The sequence below is a fragment of the Acinonyx jubatus genome, chromosome E1, assembly GCF_027475565.1.
Source record: "Acinonyx jubatus isolate Ajub_Pintada_27869175 chromosome E1, VMU_Ajub_asm_v1.0, whole genome shotgun sequence".
Lineage (NCBI taxonomy): Eukaryota > Metazoa > Chordata > Mammalia > Carnivora > Felidae > Acinonyx > Acinonyx jubatus.
Genome location: NC_069397.1, coordinates 49,052,441 through 49,079,228, shown reverse-complemented (window position 1 = coordinate 49,079,228; position 26,788 = coordinate 49,052,441). Strand labels below are relative to the sequence as shown.

The following is a 26,788-nucleotide window of genomic DNA, read 5'->3' as shown; positions in this document are numbered from 1 at the left end:
CCCGGCTCCATTTCTGGAGAATCAAAGCTTGTGATTGGCTTTGTCTCTATTTGAGCTGAGCTGTTTATAACCAACAACACATAGGCTGAATGTGCTATCGTCTGGCACCCATGATACAAATTATGGTCAACTTTACATTAAGAACAGCCTGGGCCCTCATCCCTCAGGAAGGCAGTTTTCAAGAAGCAGCAAGAAGCTGGTAAGTACGATGCTTGGCACATTCCATAAAACCGATAGAGTTTAACCCATACACAGAATTCATGTCTTTTAACACAGATTCTCCTCACATTGAAAATGCCTTGGAAGATCTGGCAGGATTACTCTGGATTAGGTTAAAAATACCAATGGTTACTGGGCACCTGGGTGGCTCAGTCGGTTGAGCGCCAGACTCCTGATTTTGGCTCAGGTCATGATCCCAGGGTTGTGGGATCAAGCCCTGTGTTGGGCTCTGCGCTGAATGTGGAGTCTGCTTAAGATTCTCTCTCTCTCCCTCCCCCCCTTCCCTGTCCCCCACTTGGGCACTCTCTCTCAAATAATAATAATTTTAAAAATACCAATGATTGTAAGTAACACAAATGGGCATTTATTGCCCAGAAATTTTCCATGTCTCCATTCACTTGATCTTTTAAAAATATGGTAAAATAGGGGCCCCTGGGTGGCTCAGCCGGCTAAGCATTTGACTCCTGACTTTGGCTCAGATCATGATCTCACACTTTGTGAGTTCAAGCCCTGCATTGGACTCTGCACTGACAATGCAGAGCCTACTTGGGATTCTCTCTCTCTCTCTCTCTCTCTCTCTCTCTCTCTGCCCCTCCTGCACACTCTCTCTCCCCCTCTCAAAGTAAATAAACTTAAAAAAAAATGCTGTAAAGTAAATATATGTAAACACATGTATAACATAAAATTTGCTTGAAATAAACTAGATACAAATATTGTATGAATATGAACACTTATATGAAATATCTACAGTAGGAAAATTCATGGAAACCGAAAGTAGATTAGAGGTCGTCAGGAGCTGAGAGAGTGGGTGAATGAAGGATATTGTGTAATAGTTATAAATTCCTGTTTAGGGTAATGAAAAAGTTTCAGAACTAGATAGTAATGATGGTTGCAAAGTATTATGAATGCAATTAATGTCACTGAATTTTATATTTCAAAATGGTTAAAATGGCAAGTTCAATCCATTTAATTTTTAAAAGTATAATTTAAGGGGTACCTGGGTGGCTCAGTCGGTTAAGCGTCCGACTTCAGCTCAGTTCATGATCTTGAAGTCCGTGAGTTCGAGCCCCGCCTCGGGCCCTGTGCTGACAGTTCAGAGCCTGGAGCCTGGAGCCTGTTTCGGATTCTGTGTCTCCCTCTCTCTCTGCCCCTCCCCCGCTCATGTTCTGTCTCTCTCACTCTGAAGAATGAATAAATGTTAAAAAAATTTGTTTAAGTATAATTTAAAGTAATTTTCACATAGTACCTGTTATTTGAAAGAAAATCATACTATGTTTACATGTCTAGAATATAAAAGATTTTTCCGGCTAGGCTAATACATTCTTGTATCATTCACGCATATTCACACCACAGGTAATATTATACCTACTGTTTCGTATTTGTCTTATTTAATAACATACTATGAGCATCAGACTTTCCCAGTTTATTATATATCTATGTCATTTGTTTGCAATCTATGTATTATTTTAATGTTTGAATGTACCAAAAAAGTTATAGTTGAAAAATCAATGGAGAGATACATAGATGGGGGCACCTGGGTGGTTCAGTCCGTTAAGCATCTGACTTCGGCTCAGGTCACGATCTCACAGTTTGAGGGTTTGAGCCCCGGTTCGGGCTCTGTGCTGACAGCTCACAGCTGGAGCCGGCTTCAGAGTCTCTCTCTCTCTCTCTCTGTGTCCCTCCCCTGCTCGCGCTCTGTCTCTCCCTGTCTCTTAAAAATAAATAAACTTAGGGAAAAAAAAAGTAACTTTGGACTTTGCTCCTGGACTGGTTCAAGAGGCATACAGGCTGGCCTTTTCAGATCTAGAATAATTGTGCTGTCATATTCATGAAAAGATTAAGAATAACCTCCATCATTAGGAAACTGTGGCCAAGAACCTACCTTGAAGACGATGTTAAATGAAATAGGAGAGGAGATCATTGTAACAAATGGGCTAATAAATAACTTGGAATTGGCAACTCCATGTCAGGAACAAACTGACAGTTCGCGGAAGGGGCTCTGTGAATCCCCTGAAGAAGATTATAAAGATGTGGAACATCTCAAAAAAAAAAAAAAAAATAGGCGTCCCCATTTGCCTCAAGTAACATACCTAGAGCTGTATTAAGAGATCAAATCTTGACCATGAAGAAACAAAGTTGAGACACCTACAGCCACAAAGAAACCCCCAAATGAACAAAGGAACGAAAACAGGAAGATTAAAGAAATGCCATGAATAACTCCTGATGAGTTCAGTGATACTCCTAAGTATATGAAATCTCACTTAACCGACTGTTAAATGCATGATGTTCTTAAAGAAATCAACAAGGCAGCTGCCAGTAAACACAAGATGCTACACCAACCCCCAAAATCTATGAGTTCTGTGGCCATAAATCGACCACAGATTTATTGACGAAGAAACAAAAGATGCCAAGGTCATTATTTTATAGCGGAAGCTGACATAAAGGAGTCCATAACTTTGAAAGCTTACCCAAGGGTTAATGTGATACTGAATATTTGACAAAATTGCCAGAGGCTATCGGAGATTGAGGGGGCGACTTTACCCATTATGTTATAACCTAAGACCCTTGTGAACTTTGGAATGGGCCAACAGTAGGGTTTCTGTTGAGAGGCTATTCCTATAATTTTTTTTTTATTTTTTAAAGTTTATTTATTTATTTTTGGGAGAGAGAGAGAGAGAGAGAGAGAGAGAGCGAGCGAGCAGGGGAAGGGCAGAGAGAGCGAGTGAGAGGGAGAATCCTGAACAATCCTGATCTGGTAGCACAGAGCCTGACGTGGGGTTCTCTATAATTTCTTTATATACATATTCTCTTGAGCGGTTTAATTTTCTTTTTTCTTGTTTCTTCTCAAAATAAAACATTTTGGAATGAAATATGTACATTTAAACATTTACTTCATTTCGGCAAATATTTAACCACCTACCATATGAGCCTTTGCGGTAAATACAGAATGCAACTAAAAAAAAACGTTCATGTCTAGCTTTTGTGTTTAGCGGACAATGCTGCAGACCCCATAAGGGAGGTACAGACGTAGTAACGGAAGGAAAAGGTCAAGAAAATAAGGTCAAGGATACCCAGGCCCTTTGGAATTAAAGGTCACTAGTGTCTAAATTCCATCAACGGCATTTTGGTCTACAGGCAAACTTCCTAGAAACTGGAATTGGGGCCAGTTTATTCATCTAATTATTGTACATTCCCTTTTGACGTTAGGGTAGACCTTACATGAAATGCATTCAGTGTAAACGAATCGGTAAACCTCAATCTATAATGAAATTGTACTAAAAGTGTCCTGAGACGGAAAAAGATAACATGTGTGAGCAGGTTGGTAGTGGTGGTGGGCATGGAAAATGAGTGCTTGGATTATAAGAATTCAGCCATGTTTCTCCTCTGCATGTGGGGACACTGGTCCATGTCTGCACCATGTACTCTGCAGGTTTATCTCAAGAGCAGAGAGGGGAAAAAAAAAAAAAAAGTCTCACCAGGCCCCGTGGCTGGTTAACACTGTCAATGTGACGATCACACAGTACGTTAGGGGCACCACACGCACAAAAGGTTACAAAAAAGGTAACATTGACCGAATCAGTTGCCACGAGGGTCCACCAACAACCCACCACTGTGCTACACGATCTAGACCCCTACAATATGCGCCATTAGTGGAAAACATCATCAGTCAGATGAGAAGAATTGGACTTCGGAACAGACTGAACCTTAGTAGAATCATCAGCGAAGTTTTCTAAAGACAGAAACACAGCGAACTTCAGAAACAGGAAGACCTTAAAATACTATTTCAGATTTTGCTTTAGTTACATTTGGGAGTGCTTGCTGAGCTTCTGACTTTCCTTTTTCTAAGGACAGCTTTATCTCTTTTTTGGCAGCTCCTGGGGAGATGGGGGTGCCTCTAGCAGCTGCAGCTACATCATGGGATTCCAAACTAGCGATTGCAACAGATGAGCCAGAGCAATACCAAATCCAGCCAGGGACCATTTGAGTTCCGTCCCAGAGGTCTGAGCAAGAACAGACATGGCTGGTGCCTGGCGCCTCTCTATGGAGAGGTCCACAAACTCTTGGTGCTGAGATTTTGTTCTAGAGTAATGCTGGTCTCATCCCAATAGTGGATTCTAGCCACTCTGCCCACAAAATGGGTATTTGTATGTGTATTGGGTACATGTACACAATTGGTACTTTTGTGTACACAATGGTTATTTCTTCACAAAGCAAATGATCAACATAGAGAAACTAATAAGAAGAAAACATGCAAAAGGAGAAGAAATGGAAAGCTAAAATTACTGGGGTGCCTGGGTGGCTCACTCGCTTAAGTGTCTGACTCTTGATCTCAGCTCAGGTCATGATCTCATGCTTCATGAGTTTGAGCTCCGCATTGGGCTCTGTGCTGATAGGGCAGAGCCTGCTTCGGATTCTCTGTCTCTCCCTCTCTCTGCCTTTCCCTCTAGTTCTCTCTCTCTCTCTCTCTGTCTGTCTCAAAAATCAATAAATAAACTTAAAAAAAAAATAAAGCTAAAAGTACTGCTGTAGCTAAAATTCCAGAGAACTTGTACTTCAAGTTTACCTGAAAGTTTTGTTTACTTAGAAAATGAATCATGAACTACATATGTTTTTGTTTTGTTGTGTGTGTGTGTGTGTGTGTGTGTGTTTACCTCAATAAAGCTTTGTTATCATCTTAGACAGCCAAGCTTCCCCAAGTTCACAACCTTTCAGGACACACTGATTCAGCTCTCTGCCATGGATTTGAAAGTATAATCTGGGAGCTAATGGACCAAATAAAGTTGGCAAGAAAGAAGAGGCATCTACCATCTCCTCTTAGGAAGCTAGAGCCTTTCAAGAGAAAGGCTTACCTTGGCCAATAGCCACTCCCATATATATATATACCATCAAGGCCTGATCCTCTCACTCTTCATCATAATTGCCTGGAAAAACCCCAATCTTGGTTTTAAACCTGTATTAGGGAGATGAACATTGGTGGAGAGTACACAGGAACAAAATAACTAGTCTCACTTTAAATGAATGGCTACAACCTGTCTTCGAGCGGAGCCTTAGTTCTACCTGGCAACTGCACTTCATCCCCTGAATCTGTTTACTCTTGAACTGGGTTGGAGGACTAATTAACCTACTTGTCATGTCTTCTTGCTTCTCAGACTCTGACATCTCTCTCTCTCTCCCCGCTCTTACTTTCAGCAGAAGACCTTGCTTCCCACTTGACTATTGACGTGTAAGCAATTAGAAGAGTGTTTTCACGAGCTTTCGCAATCTCAGCAACCAACCAGGTTTCAATGTACCCCATATACTCTTTCTTCTCATTACTGTGAATGAACAACATTCCTACATAAGGCCAGTATTCGCACCTGTCCACGTGATGCCATTGTCATCCCCCTCCCCTGCTTATGAACACACTGCCAAATGACTGCCCCTTGCCTGCATTATCTGTAAGATCATGGCCCATAAGGACCGCTTCTTAAATGAAATGGGAGGATTTCTCGTGACCAAGAGTTGAGAAGGACAGTAATCCCGATAACTTTAGGCTCCCACAGCAAACTCTGAGAAAACCAATGGCATAGTACCCATATGAAAATCACCAGCATTCTCTGCTCCTGTGCCAATCTGTCTCTGTTCTTAACTAGCAATTAAAGCTCTGCAACATTATAGACACCTCTAAGATTCCATTAACAGAGACTGAAGAAATGTATAGGTTGGTGGGAGGTTCTGCCTCTTCTTCCACAAAATATTGTGTACAGTCAGTAGATAATTAGTACTGGCAACTTATTTATAAACACTTCTGAGACTCAACTCTTGCTGTTTTCTTAAAATTGTCTTATTTTTTTAATGTTTATTTTGTTTATTTTTAAGAGAGAGAAGGAGAGTGAGTGGGACAGGGGCAGAGAGAGAGGGAGAGACGGAGAGAGAATGCCAAACAGACTCTGTGCTGACACCAATGTAGGGCTGGATCTCAAGATCATGATGAGATCATGACCTGAGATGACATCAAGAGTTGGATACTTAAACAACTGAGCTACCCAGGTGCCCCCAAATAATCTTATTTTTAATGGAAGTACATCTTTTAGTTCAGCCAATTCTCGCTGAGATCTTTATTCCATGCACATTTAGCTGAGTATAGAATTTGAGGTTGACCATTCATTTTCTCTCAGCACTTTGACAACATTATTCCATTGTTTTATGGCATCCTTTGGCTAACTGTTAATCTTTAACTGATAACTTGTCTTTTCTACTTGTTTTTGAGTATTTCTTTCTCTCCATTTTCTTTCATGTTTTGAAAGCTCACTGCAAAATAGTTAGTTGTTGGATTTTTGTTTTTAACTCTTCACAGGACACATTATGGTTTTTTTTAAATCTGAGGGCTCATATCATCAATTCTGGAAAATGTTCATCCATCTTCTCTCCTATTTATTCTCTTTCTTTTCCTTGTTATAAAATGCCTATTAGACATGTCTTTCATGTCTTTTAATTTGTTTTCAGTATTTTTCCATCTTGTTCTGTCTTTGCACTAAACTTTATAAAATTTCTTCAGATATATTTCTGGTTTATGAATTGTCTCCTCAGCCGTGCCTGATCTGATATAAAACTTATCCATTATGTTTTTAATCTTAACTTTTATTAATCCTTTTAAATATCTATAAGTTCTAATGGGCTGTTTTCCTATTAGTCTTCCTTGTCATTGCTTCCTATTTTAACTATCTCACATTTCTTTTTTAATACTTTAAATATATATTTTATAGACTCTGTCATAATTTTTATTATCTTCAGTTATTACAGTTGTTAATAGTAACCCCCTCCCCCCTTTTTTTCTGGCCTGCTGATTCTCTTTCATGGTGGACTTTTGATTATGGGCTTAGCTGCTAGGAGGAATCTTTCTTTAACGATACTGGTTTGTGCCCTGAATCCTGGACACATCTCTATAGAATTGTTTGCATCTTCTCTGTGGGCTCCAGATTTATAGTAATAGTAAGAGGAGGAGGAGGAGGAGGAGGAGGAGGAGGAGGAGGAAGGATAGGAGGAGGAGCATTATCAGAAACAAGTAACATTTTTTGAGTTTTTATGATTTTCCAAGCATTGTTTTATGAACTTTACTTGTACTAATAAATTTAATCTCTACAGTAACTATACACACACACACACATACATACATACATGCATACATACATATCCTGTTATTATCTCCATTTTAAGGGGGAGGGAAGGTTAAATACCTTGTGAAAAGTCACATAGCTGACACGTGGTAGAGCCAGAATTCAAACCCAAGTTTGGCTTCAGAATGCAACTAACTACTATGACATTTGTTATATTCTAGACATGTTACCATACAGGAAGAATAAATTAAGATTCCCTCCCCCATTTCCTGTATCTGGCATGTCCTACATGTTTGGGTTTTTTATTTTCTATGGAGTATATGTATTTTTTAACCCAGAGATGGGGCTAAACATACACATCTTTGCTCTTCCTCGGGGTAATAGGTGGTTTTGCTAATTTCTGTTTATTTCTAGCACTGAGCAGTCCTGTGAAGCTTCTGGATTCATGCAGAGATATGAAATCCAGCTTTGTAAACCATCGAGTCTAGGTCGCAAGGTTATTAAAACTCCTCTTTGGACAGCTGATTGCTGGCATACCATTCATAGTTCTGTTTTTAATTTCTCTTTTCATTTTTAATACCTGGGGAAGTACCTTCCTTTCTTATTGTTTCTTCCATTGTTTCTTGGTTTCTTTCCTTTACCTTTTTCTTATTTCTTTTTAAACCTTGGTTATATATCTGACTATATATATATATATATATATATATATATATATATACTTTATATATATATTTTACCCACCATTTCCATATAGCCAGAGTTTGGTTGGGTACTTCATTATATTAGGTTACCATTTATGGGGAAATCTTCAGGCTTAAATAAGAATGACCTCCTAAATAAAAATAAATCAGAGTAAATAGGTCAAGAAAGAGGGACACAAAGCATCTATAAGTAACAGTGGTAAGAACTGAAACTAATAAAATATATTTAATCAACATAATTATTGATATTGTAGTGTGAATTTGAATGCATTGTAAGCAAAGTGAAAATTCCTAAAATAGATTCCTAAAATAGAGTACATAGGGTCTAAAACAACAATGACAACAAGGACAGCAAAATTAATAAAAACTTGAATTATATTCCAGGTGATATAAAAGAAACAGAATTTTTGTTTGGATCATTGGCCTATTATTGATACAAAATTTTAGCAGTGTTTTTGACCCTCTACCCTCCCCTCCGTGAGACCTTTAGAATATCTTTATTGTCTTTGTTTTTGCCAATTTTTAATGTAAAATACATATGATATTTCACTGTTGACTTAAAAAAAATAGAACTAATTACCAAGGAGAGAAATATACATATATATAATACCGTGGCTTAAATATTTTTAAATTATTCTCTTCTTTTCCAGAACAACTCTCAACTTTATGATTATTAACATCTGTGGATTCGGAGCCATGTCAAATATTTGAGATTTCCCAATTCATGGACTTTGGCTTCCTGTTTTGCCATTTACTTTGGCAGGTCAAGAAAAGTTTGCAACTCTTTACTGAGATAGACTATGCAATGGGAATTGAATACATTTTATTTTTTCCCCAGTCTTCATGCATAAAAATTGACCTGAATCTTTTTATATGTTTTTTAGTCCTTGGCAATCTGCTTACTTTTATTTTGTTTATGAGCCTTCTGAAATCCTGCATTCCCTATGAACAGAGCAGGAGAAAGGAATTTGTTCACAATTCTTCATTTGTCCAAATTAGGTGTTTCTCTACGGCAGACTCTGGGTTGCTTAGCTTTATTAGGAAAAAAAACCTTCAGTTCCAGTACATTCTGCCCATTTAGTATACATTAGTCAAATATGTCATTGGCAGTTGGGTTTAAACATCAGTAGTAAAAAAAAAACAAAAAAAAAACAACAAAAAAAAAACTAGCTAAAGATTTCTCATACACATTTAAGCACTTTGGTTAGTGGTTGCTTTTACTTATTTATTGCCCTTTCCCCATCTTGGTCTCATCATGTTCGACAGGCTAGTTCTGTTTTCCTTGTTTACCGTTTTACCCCTCATCCCTGGAGTTGAAAGGCCAAGTGCACAAACACAGGGTTTGTTTTCTTCCCAGCCAACCACTGAACCATCATTTCCCTGCAAATAATTGGCTTAGGGAAGAAAAGGCAGAAAACAAAACAAGTTCATTATGTGCAGCTTGGTCTGACTACACCCCCCCACCCCTTCACAAAGCAGCCCGGGGAAAGCACCCATGTAAGGAATAAATGAAGAAGTAGAAATAAGGAAATTTTCATTGTTGCTGTACACAAAAACAGAACTGTGCTTTGACAGTGTTTCCAGAGTAATTTTCCAGACGGTAAGTAGAGCTGTTTAGTTGTGCTATGGCAAATATGTGGGTGGACACTGCTTAAAATCAGTCTCTTTTTCAGATGTTTCCAAATACTCATATGTATTGTATTGAAGACCTAATGATAAAATTTTCCAATTTATTCCCAACCAACTTGGATTGTGCAGGTAGAACAGCAGGATAAAGGAAAATAGTAAAATCTGCTTCTGTACTAGGTGAGGGAGAATTGTCTGAATATTTTGTTATGCAAATCCAAAATAATTTAATTCTGAGAGGATAAAAGCTGAAAAAAAATCGTCTCTGTTGGCTTATTTGCATTTGGGGAAAATTACTTTCCATGGGATTCCTTTCTTTCTCTTTCTTTCTTTCTTTCTTTCTTTCTTTCTTTCTTTCTTTCTTCTTTCTTTCTTCTTTCTTTCTTTCTTTCTTTCTTTCTTTCTTTCTTTCTTTCTTCTTTCTTTCTTCTTTCTTTCTTTCTTTCTTTCTTTCTTTCTTTCTTTCTTTCTTTCTTTCTTCTTTCTTTCTTCTTACTTGTTAGTTTCCTCAGTTATTCCAGGACTTCTGAATTCAGAAAATGGAGATGAGTTCTTCTGTCCTTCTTGTGTCTCACAATCAAGTTTCAGGTAGTTTGGGTCTGAATTGCTATCTCACAGCCTAGCTCTTTTGGATAAAAGCTGTTCAGTTTCATCTGAAAGGGAAATGCTACAGGAAAAGCGTCCACTGAGGTTACGTTTACTGGGCATAATTAATTATTCAAATGAATTGAAATAATCAGAATTTTGGTTAATTTGATTAGCTCTGGTATTTCTATTTAAATGCAAAGAACAAAAATTATTAATCGGATGAGATAGAATTCAATTACTCTATTCATATAGTGGAATTTCTGGTATAAGAGGTAAAAACATGGGAAGTGGCTTACAGGTTCTGAAAACTAACAATATCTTTTCCATTGTTCTGCTCTTTATTTTTCGGGAAAATTGTGATACTGAACACTATGTCCCAATGGTTACCCACTCTCCCAAACAGCTTGCAGTGATTATATGTGATGTAAAATTTTGCAGCCATGTGTTATTAAGATGATATTTTAAACTCATTTTTTGTAGTTCTTAAAGGCAGGAAATATTTTCCACCAAACGATGATCAAGCTTTTTCTCTTTGCTTTTCCGCCACTCTCCCCAAGATGTTTCTTATTACACTTATTTTTCTGGTTTATTTCACACCTTGTTAATTTTCTCCTTGTTTGTTCAATGCAAAGCTAAATGAATATGAAACAGAAAAGTGTGTACCACCAAACTCAGGCACTTCTGCACAAGAATTTTCTTAAGAAATGGAGAATGAAAAGAGAGAGCTTATTGGTATGTTTGAAAGTTTCCCTCTTTCTGCAGCTCACCTTATTCTTTTTTTTTATCCCCTAACGATGCTCTTATTCTATATTTTAAGTAGCAGACTGGATTCATTGATTTTGAGGTTGCCTCTAATTGTACTTGTCAAACTGAGTCTCATAGCAGTCCCTGAAAAATAACGTAGCATTGCAAAGACGAAGAATATTCCTCATATTAAAAAAAAACAAAAAAACAAAAAAAAACAGAATAAATGAGAATTTAATTGTATGGGAAATTATTAGCAACTATTTACAAATTTTTTAATGTTTATTTATTTTTGAGAGAGAGAGAGAGTGAGCGAGAGAGCGAGTGGGGGAGGGGCAGAGAGAGGGAGACACAGAATCCAAAGCAGGCTCCAGGCTCTGAGCTGTCAGCACAGAGCTGGACACGGGGCTCGAACTCATAGACCCTGAGATCATGACCTGAGCTGAAGTTGGACATCCAACCGACTGAGCCACCCAGGTGCCCTGATTTTTATTTTTTATTTTATTTTATTTTATTTTATTTTATTTTATTTTATTTTATTTTATTTCATTTTATTTGAGAAGGAGAGACAGCGAGAGAGAGGCAGAGGGGCAGGGCAGAGAGAGGGACAGAGAGAATCCCATGCTGAGCATGGAGCCCAACACAGCACTCAGTCTCGTGACCATGGGATCATGACCAGAGCCAAAACCAAGAGTTGGATGCTTAACTGACTGAGCCACCCAGGCACCCCAGGAAATTATAGCAGCTATTAAAGCTGCTACCATATGTAACAAAATTAGAGTAAAGAAATAATCAAAAGAGCCCCAGCAGAAATTGAGAAATTTTAACTTGGGGCACTTCTTTTCAAAGCCATAAATTTTCTACGTAAAGACTATTTCCACGAATTACGGACCAAGTACCACCACTGATTGTCAGTTGCATTAGGTAGGTGGGCCATCTACAGGTAATTGACCCAAATCTCAGAGGCTTAACTCAGCAAAAGTTTGTTTTTCACTTTGCTCATAGTCTAAATAAGGTTGACAGTGAAACTAAAGTGGGTCTGGTAGGTGAAGGAATCTTCTCCATACAGTCAGTCAGGGACCCGAGCTCCTTCATCTAGGGACTCTGCCATCTCCCTAGGCCTTGGAGATCTCCCCTGGATCGTCTGAATCTAGTCAGAACATCAGAAAGTACAGGGACTGAGACAGAATATAGGTTTTGCATGGTTCCACAAGTCAGGCCTTGAAGGTTGCATATCATTTCTGCTCATGTTCTATGGTTGGAACTCAATCACTCAATCGCTTGGTCTGACTTCATTCCCAGAGGCTGGGAATGTGGTCTAGCATTGTTTTAAGCAGGAAGAGATTACTGATATTGGTGAACCACTGGGCAATATCCAGCACTCAGTTCCTTTTCGTGTTTTTTTTTTTTTTGATTTCCAATACAAGAATATGACAATTGACCAAAATGTTGCTATTTGCCATCATGAACTCTATCTGGGACCCTCTGTGTCTTAGAGACTATAAAGTCCGATGCCCAGGCCTAAGAAGTGTCATCCTATTAGTCACCCTGTTGGTTTTTATGATGGCCTCTGCAGTAGTTCATGATTTAATACAAAAGTTTAGTTCTAGTGTTGGAGAATGATCTATGTGGCAACTATCTCGGTGTGCATCTTTTGTTGGGTTCCCTTTGCTCTGAAGAGTTGAGAGCAAAGAGAAGCCAACTATGTGGCAAAATCAGAATTTATCTTCAACAGTCTTTGGTATTGGCTGAGGCTTTTAAGAGAATATAATCTAAATTCGTTCTTCCTCCTGTTATAGGAATGGATATTCCCAATACTTCTGGGACTGTACATGGGACTGTTTTCACACTTCAGAGAAAAGACATATTTTCCTGAAATTCCTCCCCAAGCTCTGGGAAGGGCAGATAACTTTAATAACTCTATAGGTGTTGTGTATACACCCGTCTCTGATATAACACAGCAGATAGTGAATAAAACGACATTTGCTCCCTTTGTGAAAGGTAGGTGTACTAATGGCAACAAAGAATTACTGGTATTATTTCATATCTTTTTGAATTGATGTATACATGTTGAATTCGAACTGACAGTGATCTATCATGCTAATTATTTAGGTTATCAAGATAGCCTACAAATTTGGTTAGTTTTTTCTTTCTCTTGCAACAATTAGTTTTTTAAAGCCTTTCAGCTTGATGGGGGTCCAATTAGGGAGGTCTGCATTTCTATTGGAATTTACTTAAAACAATAAATTTATAATTTCAGATTTGCAGAAAAGTGTCTAGGAGAATATGCCATTTGTGGGTGCGGGTGCCCTTAACATGGAAATACAGTGATTAAGATTTACAACACAGGAAAAAAAAAAACACCGAAATAAAAGAAATTAAATCTAGCTATTAAATTATAATGTCAGAACTATGAAAAGTAAGGATGGCTAATCTAAAGACACTCTGTCTGCATATGGTATACTTTGTACACATCTTTAAAGGTCTTCACTCTAAGTGAAATCACTATGTAACTGAGATAACTAAGATCAAATGTGTATTTCACTCATGGGCAAGGTGGGTGCAGTTTGGTAGTCTGCTCTTTAATCCTCGATTTCTCACAGGTGACTTTGCTGGCTGTGAGAAATACACTTACCTGGCAATCTTAGTTCCCACATAAGGCAAAAATCAGATGAGGTGTCTTTGCTTCAGTAAACCTGAAATCTGGAATCCCCTGACTCTACTCTACTCTAAGTATGATATGCATACTTACCCTAGTATAATATTTCTCTATACCTAAAATTTGCCATAATACTTGTCATTACTAAAAGAAAACACTCAGTTCTCATGCATGTCTCCTGAGTCTAGAATCTAAACCATTTTTTTTTTCAAAAGGCCCTCCCTGCCTTTTGAGATAAGTTTCATTTAAGTGGAAAATGATTTTAGTTTCATTCCAATCTGATGACACGGTTCGGTATCACATTCCGTTGCGGTGAAAGTGTGCAACCCTCTCTGTCTATTTTTACCTTGTCATCCACAGAAAGAAGACTCATCGGAGTGCCAGATCAAAAATCCATGGATAAACTACTTTTAGACAGTTTTGCAGACCTGGTGGGAATCATCTTTAATGACGCTTTCTCTTATAAGCTAAAATTTGTTCAGGGATATAACATTCCATTTTTGAAGGAAGATCTTTTCACAGGTGACTTTCCATATAAAATATCATTGTGGTATTTTCCATGTTTTCAACCTAAGGAATAGGTTGGGATGGGCAACAGAGACGCTTTTGATAAAACATGATAAAGTAGATAGAGCACATTGTATCGCTGAACTTATTCCGAGGGCAATCATACCTTCCCACAATAAAACATGATGGAGTCATCCAATGGAGATAAAGTGAGCACACAGGGGCATGTTGCAAAGGATGCGGGGTGATCCAGACGGAGAGGTCCTGGCCTCAGGTGAGGTTCCAGGTCAGCAGGAAAGGCAGACATTGATGAGTTCATGACAAGTGCAAAGAGAGGTGCTGAGCGGGTGGGAGACTTAGACCAGGGGTTCCTAATAAGCTGTGAGATGAGATAAGTCTTATGGGGTGAAGTGATGTTTCAAATGAGAAGGACTGGCACATGGGGGTGGGAAAAGCGTTGCATTTCAGACAGAGGAAGGGCAGGTGTGAAAGTCCTGAGGTGCCAAGGGCATCTGTTTGTATCCATGGAAGAAGATGAGTATAGCTGAACAGAGGACATGGAAAGGAATGTGACAGGAGACTGAGGCTGAAGTTAACCCAAGGGCTGGACCCCGTGACGTCCTACAAACCTAGGGTGTTGGGGAGCCATTGAGGTACTTTAATTAGGGCAGAGAAGAGATTAGACCCCCAAGCCTAAGGGAGCTCTCTGGATATGGCCCAGGGCATGGGTTGCAGAGCGGTGGGGGAGAACACAGCCAAACATACCAGGGAGCCAAAGGCAGCTCGGACATGACTGGCGGCAGCTGAGAAGGAGAGTGAATGGGTCTGAGGGCCTTTCGGGAAGCAGAATTGATGTGACTAAGAGAATCGGTTCTTTCCCATTCATTCTCTGAGTGTCTTCTTTGTGTCCTGCACTGTTCTGGCCCTGGGGATGAAAGTGAGCAAAACACAGAGGGAAGCCTGTTTGCACGAGTCATTCCAGTCGGGGGCAGGGGGTGGGACAAAAATGATGCACTCTGCCAAGTGGCGATAAAACAACAAAGTAAAATAGAGCAGGCTTGCAAGATAGAGCCCGAATGCTCTTCCAGATATGTTTATTTACGGTGGCCAGGGGAGGCCTCTGTGCTGAGATCGCTTTTGAGAAGAGATCAGGATGGAGGGAAGGAGTGAGCCATGGATCCGTCAAGAGACAGAGCATATGAGCATATGAGCAAAAAACAGTTCTAGCACAAGACTACGGTAAGCATTTTGAGGCACGGCAGGGAATCCAGCATGGTAGGAGTGGCATGTTTGTTTTCATCTTCTTTCAAGTATTTATTTATTTTCAAGAGAGCACAGTCAGGGGAGGGGCGGAGGGAAGGGGACAGAGGATCCGAAGCGGACTCTTCGCTGACAGCCGCGAGCCTGATGGGGGGGTCGAACTCTTGAACTGTGAAATCATGACCTGAGCTGAAGTCAGACGCTCAACTGACTGAGCCACCCAGGCGCCCCAGCTTTCACCTTCTTTTCATGTCTAAGACTTCCTATGCATACTACAGTCTCGGAGAATAAAATTGGCCTCATTAAGAACTTTATTTGGTATTTTTTTTTTCCTATGTGGTTATAAGTTCTGACTGGTGGAGACTCCTCTAGATTGTTTTCCCTTGGGTTCTCATTTCTTATTCTCTAATGACGTCCATCGGCTAACGTCGCTTATGGTATCGCCTCCCTTTGTGCTTGTAGCTCATTGTTGGAATATGCATGGTGACTTTTCCTGTTCTCTGGCCAAATACTGGAATAGAGGATTTGTGACTTTACAAACTGCCATTGACGCTGCTATCATACAAGTAAGAAAAGTTCTAATAATTCACATAAACTCGTTCCACAGGTATCGAGATTTGGGTGAAAGGTGATATATGCTCAGGTTTTCATACGTTTGTACAATGAAGTAGGGATACAAAGGCTGAGATTGGATTTGGGCGAAGGAACCCATTGCTTTTGTTTTTAACTTTAATTTTCAAGGAGTTTCAGAGTGATGGGAAAGGAAATGGCAAAAACCAATGTACATGGAGGTCCGTGTACCTACCACCCAGTTACTCCTAACGGTAATATCTTTCATAACCGCAGAACAATATTAAAATCAGGGAATTGATGTTGGTCTAGCCCTCATAAGCTTGTGTGGATTTCACCATAGCCTGTTCAGTTCCTATTTTTTCCAATAATGATTTTCCTTGTTTAAACCCCACTTTAGATCGCAACAAACCGCTCTGTGACAGAAGAGTTGATGTCAGTTACTGCTATAAATATGAAGACTTTACCTTTTATTCATAAAAACATTCTTCAAAAGGAGATGTTTATTTTCTACTGCCTTCTTTACTTTTTTCCATTGATACACTTTATATCGCTCAACGTTACAAAAGAGAGGAAAAAATGGAAGGATTTGATGAAAATGATGGGTCTACAAGATTCAGCCTTCTGGTGAGTAACTGATTCGAGCAGTGCGACGAATAATCAGAAATCAGGAAATGGTAAAAACGTGTCATTATTTCCAAAACTGTGTGCCACAGCTGAGACTCCAATGCAGCGGCCCCGATTGCACCCCTCCTGCTTGGTCTGCCCATGGTTATCATTTGACTTCTCTGCACTTCCTCATACTTGAAGAAAGTATGATCCTATAATGGCTAGCTTGTGTTCAGAGGTTTGATCAGCAGGAATATATTTTTTTGCAGCACTTAAGTACCATGTGTTGGACTTGAGATGTCCTATAAAATATGCCCAGTGCATATAGCATTTAGGGTGGCATGTTGGAAGGGCTCAATAAGGACATTTGTTCATATATTGATATCTTTGTATCTTGACTCATTCAAAAATGATTTAGATGTTTTTAAATACATATATTTAAACACACGTATATTTATGTATGTGTCTATCTGTCTATGTATGTGTGTGTTTGTATTATAATAACAAATGATTGAAGAATAGAAACAAGGATCTCACAGAATGATCACGGGTAAGACTAGAAGATAAAAATACAAATCATACAAGCTCTAAGCTTCCAAGAGGTCGCCTGGATGGCTCAGCTGGTTAAGCATCCGACTCTTGATTTCAGCTCAGGTCATGATCGCACCATTCATGAGTTTGAGCCTCGTGAGTTCTGTGCTGACAGTGCAGAGCCTGCTTGGGATTCTCTCTCTCCCTCTCTCTCTCTCTGCCCCTCCCTGTCTCTCTCTCTCTCTCTCTCTCTCTCTCTCTCTCACAAAATAAATAAATAAACTTAAAAAAAACTAACATTTTTCAATACTGAATCCTGGGAAATGTGTCTTTGTATAGTCCCCACATCAAGAAAATTACTCTTTGTGGCTATGGAACTATTTGGAATGGGTGAGGAATTATTTACTGAACAATCATCTGTAAGTCACATGTTCCCTAAAATAACATTATGGTCTAGGAAATTTTAAATTTTCTATCAAGTATATTTGATTAACAGAGAGAGTTTTGATTCTAACATACCTTAATTGTGAAACAGAAAAAGAGGAAAATGTGTTTCTGAAATGAAAAAAAAAAAAAAGAGTGGTTTGCAGTGAAACTTTGGCAAATGCAAAGGAATGAATGGAGTCTGTTAGGAGGGTAGAGAGGGGGACTCTGTGTAAATAGGACTGTTTTTTAGTTCAGAGGATGTCCTGTGGGGCAATATCCCTGTAGTCACCTGAGAATGGGGGGGCACAAGTCAATTCTGGATTAAAATCAGAAAGGTATTGGATATTTACATGTGGATTCATTCTCAGGGTAAATGCTTCTTAGTATGCATGTAACGTAAAGTTAGCAAAACAAATATATATATGTGTGTGTGTGTGTGTGTGTGTGTATCATATATATATATATATATATATATATATATATATATATATATCCTTAAAACTAAAAAAGAAAAAACAAATCTGAAATGTTTTTGCCAAGTACAGGGTGTCTACTGGAAATAAGTTGTATCACAACCTTTTTTTTTAAGTAATGTGAAATAACTGTGAAATGTCATCAGCATTTATTATTTAAGTGTGATGACTGAATTGATTTGTTTTTATCATGAAGGCTTTCACAGCTTTATTAACATCCCCCCACACCCCCCCCCCATCGCCAAATTCCCTGCAGTGAGTTCCCTTTTCTAGGTAATGTTTTAAGTTCCTTCATTTGTAATTCTCTTACTGTATAGAATTTTAATTCCCACCTGTAGCAGTTCCCTTCTGTACTCAGGAAGTGGATTCTGCAGAATGCCATATGCTTTCCAAAAATGCTGATGTTTCCAACAAAGGCTGAATCACTGTAATGCCACGACCTTTAAAAAGAAGTCGAATAAGCAGTAATTAAACCAGTTGTTCTGGGGCATATTGATGCAAGTTCCTGGTTTTAATACTCTCACTATTTTTTTCAGCTGTTGAATTTTTTTTTATTTTTTTTTTAAACATTTATTCATTTGAGAGAGACAGAGTGTGAGCAGGGAAGGGGCAGAGACAGAGGGAGACACAGAATCTGAAGCAGGTTCCAGGCTCCGAGCAGTCAGCGAAGAGCCCAAAGCAGGGCTCCAACCCACAAACCGCGAGATCATGACCTGGGCCAAAGTCGGACACTTAACCGACTGAGCCACCCGGGCGCCCCGGATTCTTATTCAGTTGGGCAATTTCGTGTAGAGGCAAGAGGACTGAGCAGAGCGCGCACTGTCGTCTGGGCTTGGCTACTGATTTATTCGGTGGGTCTTGAATAGGCCCATGAAGTAACAGTAGGACCTACAGTTTACTTATCTGTAAAACAGGAAGCCCAGACTCAAACACCTTGTGTGGTCCTCTTAGATCTAAGACTGAATACTATTTCTTACTAACCACCTGATAAAAATGCGAACCCCAGCACATCTAAAACAACACAGAATGAGCACTTAAGGCTGTACCCTCATTTATATCAGCTTTCAAAAAAGGAAACATGAACAGGAATAGCAAGAAAAGAATGGTCCTGGAGGAATTATGAAATTTCAGTTTTCTACTACTAGGGAGTGTGGAGGTCCAGCCGGCTGAAATCCTCAAGAACGGTCCAATTCTCCTCTGCCCCCGGGGCTTCCGTGGTTCCCTGAATGATCAGCAGCTTAGTTATATTCCCTCCCATTTCTACGGTCAGAACACCTCAGTAATATGTTATAATGCTGAAGGCACAAAGAGCTTAATCTCTTTACTTCAGCATTTACCCCTTTGAGACACTTTTGTGCATTTTCCCAAAAAAGATAAGTACGAGAGTGGTCTTGGCAACAACAAATAAATAAAAATTGGAGACAAAAATTGGAACAACCTAGAAGTCCATGGGCAGGAGAACATTAGGATATAGTCATATGATGAAATATTATTATACAACAGTGAATATATGTCCATTGATGAATATGAATATATGTCCATTGATGTAGACGAGCAACAGCAGAACACATACAAGATGATGCCATGTATGCAGGTGTTCATTCTATTTATACAATAAGTGGGTGCAGAGCTGATGCTTAGCCAGGAGGCAGAAGCACAGCCCTACCAATGTAATATTAATAACATTTTAGTTACTAATCTAAGTAGGCAGATAGAACGGTAAACATTGTATCATTCTTTAGATTTTTGGTAGGTTTTAACTATTTCCTAATGAAGTTAAAATAGTTGAAATAACTTTTTGTCTTCTTTTAGGCTCTCCTGGGGCTTAATCTATGCTGGCTTCATCTTCATTATTTCCATAATCATTACAGTTGTCATAACATCTACGCAAATTATAGTCATGACAGGCTTCATGGTCATATGTACACTCTTCTTCTTATATGGCTTGTCCTTGGTAAGTGTATACATTTATTACCACGTTCTCTGCTTTAGGTCGTAGCTAGATGTAGTAAAAATGAAGTTCTCTGGAGGTCATTACAGTTCATTATTTCCTTCGTGTCCGCTTTGTGTGCAGGTGTGTGCGTACTTGCTTGAGAAAGTCTCTAGGAGTTGTTGAGAAGTTGATCTAGTATGAAATACAATTGGACCTCTCTTTTGCATAAAGTCTTCATTAATGCAACAATGCCTCAAAAAGAAAAAAAAACCTTGACTCTAAAAATATTTTGACTCTAAGACTTTTCTAGATGGTTCATGAGGATGCGCTTAAGGGACGGACCTGTCTCTTCGTCCCAAAGGTTCCCCATAACATGGTGGCTTGCACAGTATCTCCCTCTGACACTCCATCTTGCCCTCTCTTCCCATGTCACCCCTCTTCCTTCATAAAGCAAGAGCCTCTACACCGCCCCCCCCCCCACCTCCCAGGGTGTTTCCTGGAGGGGGTACATAGGTGTCCTTTCTTAAGACATTAATGTGGTTTCTTTGGGTGTTTCCAAGCGTGCACGTGTATCCTTGTCCTCGGCGCGCACAGCTTTCCCCCTGCCCTTTCTTCAGCAACTAATGCCTAGCAGTTGAGGAGAGCAAATAAGGATCCTCTTTACAAAGGGGTTGAGGGAAGGACTGAGCATTGTGATGCCTTGATATCTTCATCAGCATCTCACTGATAAATATTTATGTTATGATCTAGACATCTGTATTTATTGTGTAAATGTGTAATGGCCATTTATTGTGTAATGGCTGTTTAATGGCTAGACGTCTTCTCTCTCTTTCAGATAGCTTTAGTGTTCCTGATGAGTGTGTTGCTAAAGAAAACGGTCCTCACCAATTTGGTTATGTTTCTCCTCATTGTCTTCTGGGGGGGCGTGGGATTCGCCGCATATTACAGACAACTCCCTTCCTCTCTGGAGTGGATTTTGAGTATCTGCAGCCCATTTACCTTTACTGCTGGATTGAGTAAGGTAGGAGCCTAGTTAATTGCTTTATTATTGAACTTTCAAACGAACTTGGTACTTCATAACTCTTCATGGTTGCAAACACTTTCTCTTTTTTTAAGGTTTACTTATTTTTGAGAGAGAGAGAGAAAGAGACAGAGTGTGAGCAAGGGAGGGGCAGAGAGAGCTGTCAGCACAGAGCCCGACGTGGGGCTCAAACCCAAGAGCTGTGAGATCATAACCTGAGCCAAAGTCGGATGCTTCACCAACTGAGCCAACCAGGCGCCCCTAAGTGTTCTTTCAAATTAGGAGCATTTATGCTAAACAATTCTAGCCTAAGACTAGATTTGAGAATGTTATTATTCCAGTGTAGACAAATCATCATCACATAAGGAAGTTTGAATAAGAACATCTTGAATAAGACAGAGTTTCCCCTCTCAGGTGTATTTTCATTCGGAAGCATTTTCTTCTTGTTTCTCATATGCAGCTATTCACCTTTCTTTTTTTCATTATTTATTTAAATTCAAGTGAGTTCACACACAGTGTAGTATTGCTTTCAGGAGTAGAACCCAGAGATTCATCACTTACATATGACACCCTGTGCTCATCCCAGCAAGTGTCCTCCTTAACGCCCATCCCCCATTTAGCCCACCCCGCCCTTCCACTTCCCCTCCGGCACCCTTCAGTTTGCTCTCTGTATTTAAGAGTCTCTTATGGTTGGCCTCCCTCTCTGTTTTTATCTTATTTTTCCTTCCCTTTCCCTATGCGCATCTGTCGCGTTCCTTAAATTCCACATACGAATGAAATCATACGATATTCGTTTTTACTTTATATAATGAAGGCATTCTCTATTAAAAATTGTGTAAACCGCTTTTGGAAACCTCAGATCTGAAAAGTTGTCAAGACTATAAATACAGAGCGTAACAAATAGGTACTAAGTGTATCAAAATGCTCATGAGCTAGATCAAGAAATAGAAGGATGCCACAACTCCACTCTTTCCTCCTGAAGGTAAAAGTTTTGTGGTCTTCACTTCCTCATCCCCACCTAATGTGTGTTCCTAAGCCTAATTTTTTAGTGTTGCCTGGAAATCTTTTCCAGTTTTTGACTACTATTAACGCTGCAAAAAATCCTTATGCATCTACCCTAGTGAATATGGGCATTCAGTTCTGTTCGTACAGACCTCGGAGTTGGATAGTAGGATCTAGGATACATATATCTTAATCTTCATAGCTACTACCAAGTATTTTTCCAAAGCGGTTGAAACAATTTACTTTTGCACCAGATGTTTCGAAGTTACAGTTGTCCCGAATCTTTACCAGCATTTGGTATTATTAGTCTGCCAAATTGTAGCCATTCTGGTGGATCTGCAGTAAAAATCCTTGGGGTATTAATTTGCATTTTCCTGATGTTTGATGAAATTTCATTCTTTTTCGTACACTTAGTGGCATTTTGGATTTTCTCTTTTATAAAGTGTCTATCCAGGTTTCCCCCCCACTTTTTTTTTAAACTGACTTTTAGTCTTTTCCTTATTGCTTTGTAGGAATTTCTTACATACGCGAGCTATGAGACATTTGTTGCTGACATATTTACTTGCTCAATGGTGCTTTTAATGAGCGTTTTCTTTTCTGTAGAGTGCTTTTGTATCTTTAAGAAATCATTGCATTCCCCCAAGGTCATAAAGATATTCTCCCAGGGGTGCCCGGGTGGCTCAGTCAGTTAAGCCTCTGACTCTTGATTTTGGCTCAGGTCATGATCTCTCGGTTCACGGGATCGAGCCCTGCATCCGGCTCTGAGCTGACAGCACGGAGCCTACTTGGGATTCTCTCTCTGTCCCCTCTCGCTGCTCCTACCCAGCTCACCGTGGCACATATGCACATGTGCTTTGTCCCCCCAGATAAATAAATAAGCTTAAAAAATTTTTTTTCTGAAGTTTGTCTCCCATGTTCTTTTCTGGAAGCTAAATTGATTCTACTTTTACATTTGGATATAAAACCCATCTCAAAATAACTTTCGGATATCTACATGTAGAAGCAATATTAATTTTTCTACATGAATATCCAATTTCTTCCACTTAATTTGTTGAAAAGACCATCCTTTCCCTGAACAGACTGCTATATTTCCTTTGTCAGAGCTCAACCAATCCTGTATTAACCCATCTGTCTACTCTTGAACTGTTGCTACATTATCTTAAAATTGTTTTTGCTTTATGTGTCTTGATATATGGTGGTAACGGTTTTACCACTTGATTTTCTTCTCCAAAGAGAGACTTTTCTATTCTAGGTTCTTTGAATGGTGTAAATTTTAGAATTAACTTATTGAGTGATACACACGCATATGTATGTGTGTACAAAGCTGCTCATGTTGGGATGCAGTTTGATTTTTTCAATCAGTTTCAGGGAAATTGACACTTTTCTTTTGATCATGAATAATGTATCTTCACATTCATTTGCTCTTTGTAATTTGTTTTAAGTATTGAGGGCCTTGCACATTTTTTTATTTATTCCAAATTTTATATCCCTTTTTTAATACGTTTGATGCCATTATAAATAGCATCTGTGTTGAGATTCTTATTTTTAAATGTTCGTCATAAATGTAGAGAGATACAACTGATTTCTGTATATTAGCACTGTATCCAGTTTCCTTGCTATATTCTTTAAAACTAAGAGCACCTGGGTGGCTCAGTTGGTAAAGCAGCCAACTCCTGATTTTGGCTCAGGTCACAATCTCATGGGTTCATGAAGTCAAGCCTCACATTGGGCTCTGTGCTGACAGCACAAAGTCTGCTTGGGATTCTCTGTCTCCATCTCTCTGCCCCTCCCATGCTCGCTCGCTCTCTCTCTCTCTCTCTCTCTCTCAAAAATAAATAAATAAATAAATAAATAAATAAATAAATAAACTTTAAAAGCTAGTATTTTTCTAGGTTTTATCTTGGGATTTTCTTATGCATAATCATGCTGTCTACAAATAATGATAGTTTATTTTTTTCCCTTTGCAGTTTTTAATGCTAGTTACTTATTTTTCTTGCCTTATCGAGGAGACTGGGACCTCCAGTACAATGTTGAATAGAAATGCAGGCAAAGGAAAAGCTTTCGACATTTCACAAAAAGGATGATTTTTGGTATTGGTATGTGTACATCTATTTTGCCAGGTTTGGGAAGATCGCTTATCTTCTCAGTTTGCGAAGAGACTTTCTTTATTATATGTGGGTATTGAATTGTATCAAATGCTTTTTACTCACCTATTTTACTAACCAGTTCACTTTCTCCTTCAATCTGGTTTATGTTGAATTGCATAGAGTGATCTTCAAATGTCAACCCAGACTTGCATTTCCGGAATAAACTCAACTTTGTCATGAAACGTTAACATTTTACATAAGTGGGGTTTATATTGTCCAGTGTGAGGAACTGGGCTTGGGAGCTGGACTTCATGTGTTGAATTCAGCTTTGCCACACCTGCGTGATTTTGACTTTGCTTGGTTAAGCCACTCAGTTTCTCTGTGCTTCAGTTTCACCATATGTAAAATGCACATAAAAAGAACACAGCCTAGGGGCACCTGCGTGGCTCAGCCAGTTGAGCGTCTGACTTTTGACTTCAGTTCAGGTCATGATCTCATGGTTTGTGAGTTTGAGTCCCACGTTAGGCTCTGCGTTGACAATGGGCAGCCTGCTTGGGAATCTCTCTCCCCCTCTCTCTCAGCCCCTTCCTCTTTCCCTCTCTCTCTCAAAATAAATAAATAAACATTGAAAAAAATAATAAGGCCTACCTTATGAGGTTATGATAAGGATTAAATGAGATATTATAAAAAGCCTTAGAACAACATCTAGAACATTATACCTATTGTCACATGACAAAATTATACACATATCTTTATTTGCAGTAATAACTAGAAAAAGTTCTCTTATCATTATCCAACTAAGATGCTTCAAATAATTTTTCATATTCTTTCAAAAACTTGTGTTCTTTTTGCTGCATAGAATAGATATTTTGCAACATTGCAATGCCTTTTTGAAAACAAGAAGATGTCCTACTTTTAGAACATTTTTTTTAAAATCGGTATTTCCTTCCACTATTCCTTTGTTGTCAGATAGAAATAGTTTCACCAATAACTTCACTATAAGGGCTTCTTGAAAAACCTGTTTAATAAAATGATAAATCTTGCTGCCACACTGGATTATTTTTGTGTTTAATTTAAATACTTATTAATTATTGTTTTTGCTTGAATCTTAGATTATCCACTTGGATGGTACTATGAACGGTGTAATTTTTCCTGACCCTTCAGGAGACTCCTATGTACTGATAGCAACTTTTTCTGTATTGGCTTTTGATGTGCTTTTCTACCTGGCATTGGCATTATATTTTGACAAAATCTTACCCTGTAAGTAAAAGTGGCTTTTCTTTGACCTCTGCACATGTTGATCACATTGTAGGTTTTTACTTAAGGTTATGTAAATGTACTTAAAGAAGTAAAGAATAACAGGGGTGCCTGGGCGGCTCAGTCGGTTAAGCATCCGACTTCGGCTGAGATCATGATCTCGCGGTCCGTGAGTTCGAGCCCCGCGTCAGGCTCTCTGCTGACAGCTCGGAGCCTGGAGCCTGCTTTGGATTCTGGGTCTCCCTCTCTCTCTGCCCCTCCCTGCTCACACTCTGTGTCTCTCTCTCAAAAATAAATAAACATTAAAAATTAAAAAAAAAAAGAAGTAAAGAATAACAAATATTTCCTATCACAAACTGAATGAGTTCTTTATTCCTGCTTCATAGTTTTAGCAGTTTGAAGGAATTTTCATGGGAAAGCAATTAGTCTTCTGCTTTTAATAATACACATTATGAATATTCAGGGATTAAATAATGGCACTTTTTTCAAGAATCCCTGAAAGTGTTTTCAAAGAATGATATGTAAGACTTGTTTCAAAATGAGCTGCAACAAATTAATTCCCCACATGGTTTTGGCAAGTGTCGATCTATCGTATGGTGGAAGGTGTTTAGTAAGTAGTTCTTACAAGAATGTGGGGCAGAGTGTGAACTGAACATCCAGAAAGGGCCCCAGGTCTGGAACAATCAGGTTCTCCCCTACTCCCTCTCCTTCTTGGAGGACCACTTCACAAGGTGACATGTCCATCCTTTAAGGAAGTAACAAAATAAAAATGAAAGAGGACGTTCTCAGCCTTATTCTGAAAAATTTTTAATCAGTTGTTCATATTTACAGAACTATATTACCCAGTTAAATTTTCTCTATCTTACCAACAACCAAAAATTTCACAAGTGCAGACTTCCTGCCCACATGCTAGAATCAGAACACTTTTTTTTCTTGCACAATCTTATTTATTTATCTTACTTTTTATGTTCTTTCCACTTTGTATTTAACCCTGTCTTCTACGCTTCTATGCAATTATTTTATATGTTCCTATCTTTCTGTCACTTCTGGTTTAATATCTGAAAGCCCTTAGCAACAAATACTACTTCTGTGTTTTACATTTGGAAAATGACAGTGTATTTATCCTGAACAAATATAATTTCTTCCTGTACTTTACATACACGTTCCATAGGGACTTCAGTACTACGTCCAGTCGTATTGTTGCGATCAAGGGATTTCTGAAGTCCACAAACATGTTTCCAGTTATTTTTACGTGCCACATTAAGGCCTTCCCCCCTAAATGTTCGGTTTCATTCATTCTAAATATATTTTGGACCACATTTTATTCAAGCCTTTGTATATGTATATTTATTGAAAGTTCTATGGTACTATTTGGCTTTTGTGATAATACATTATTTCCTTTGAATTTTCATTGTTTACTTCATGACCAGTTTTCTTTTCAACAATAAGAAGTTATAATGAAAACAATTTCTCTATGA

At 38.8% G+C, this 26,788-nt stretch overlaps 1 protein-coding gene and 1 pseudogene across 3 annotated transcripts in view; both read left to right on the top strand.

Annotated features, from left to right (window-relative positions):
* Window positions 1–110: 110 nt before the first annotated feature.
* Window positions 111–8,050, top strand: LOC128313407 (spindle and kinetochore-associated protein 1-like; annotated as a pseudogene).
* A 1,430-nt stretch (window positions 8,051–9,480) lies between these two features.
* Window positions 9,481–26,788, top strand: part of ABCA6 (ATP binding cassette subfamily A member 6) — a 60,009-nt gene continuing 42,701 nt past the window's right edge. For 2 of the 3 annotated variants that reach the window (XM_015072665.3, XM_015072668.3), the window contains exons 1-9: window positions 9,481–9,617; window positions 10,864–10,963; window positions 12,775–12,976; window positions 13,995–14,156; window positions 15,864–15,967; window positions 16,372–16,598; window positions 19,823–19,964; window positions 20,779–20,964; window positions 25,166–25,313. In XM_015072665.3, the coding sequence (XP_014928151.1) occupies window positions 10,868–10,963; window positions 12,775–12,976; window positions 13,995–14,156; window positions 15,864–15,967; window positions 16,372–16,598; window positions 19,823–19,964; window positions 20,779–20,964; window positions 25,166–25,313 (1,267 nt within the window). In that variant the 5' untranslated portion in view covers window positions 9,481–9,617; window positions 10,864–10,867. Of the gene's footprint in view, window positions 9,618–9,690; window positions 9,824–10,863; window positions 10,964–12,774; window positions 12,977–13,994; window positions 14,157–15,863; window positions 15,968–16,371; window positions 16,599–19,822; window positions 19,965–20,778; window positions 20,965–25,165; window positions 25,314–26,788 lie in introns of those variants that run through there. The other variant, XM_015072666.3, reaches the window with a different exon arrangement.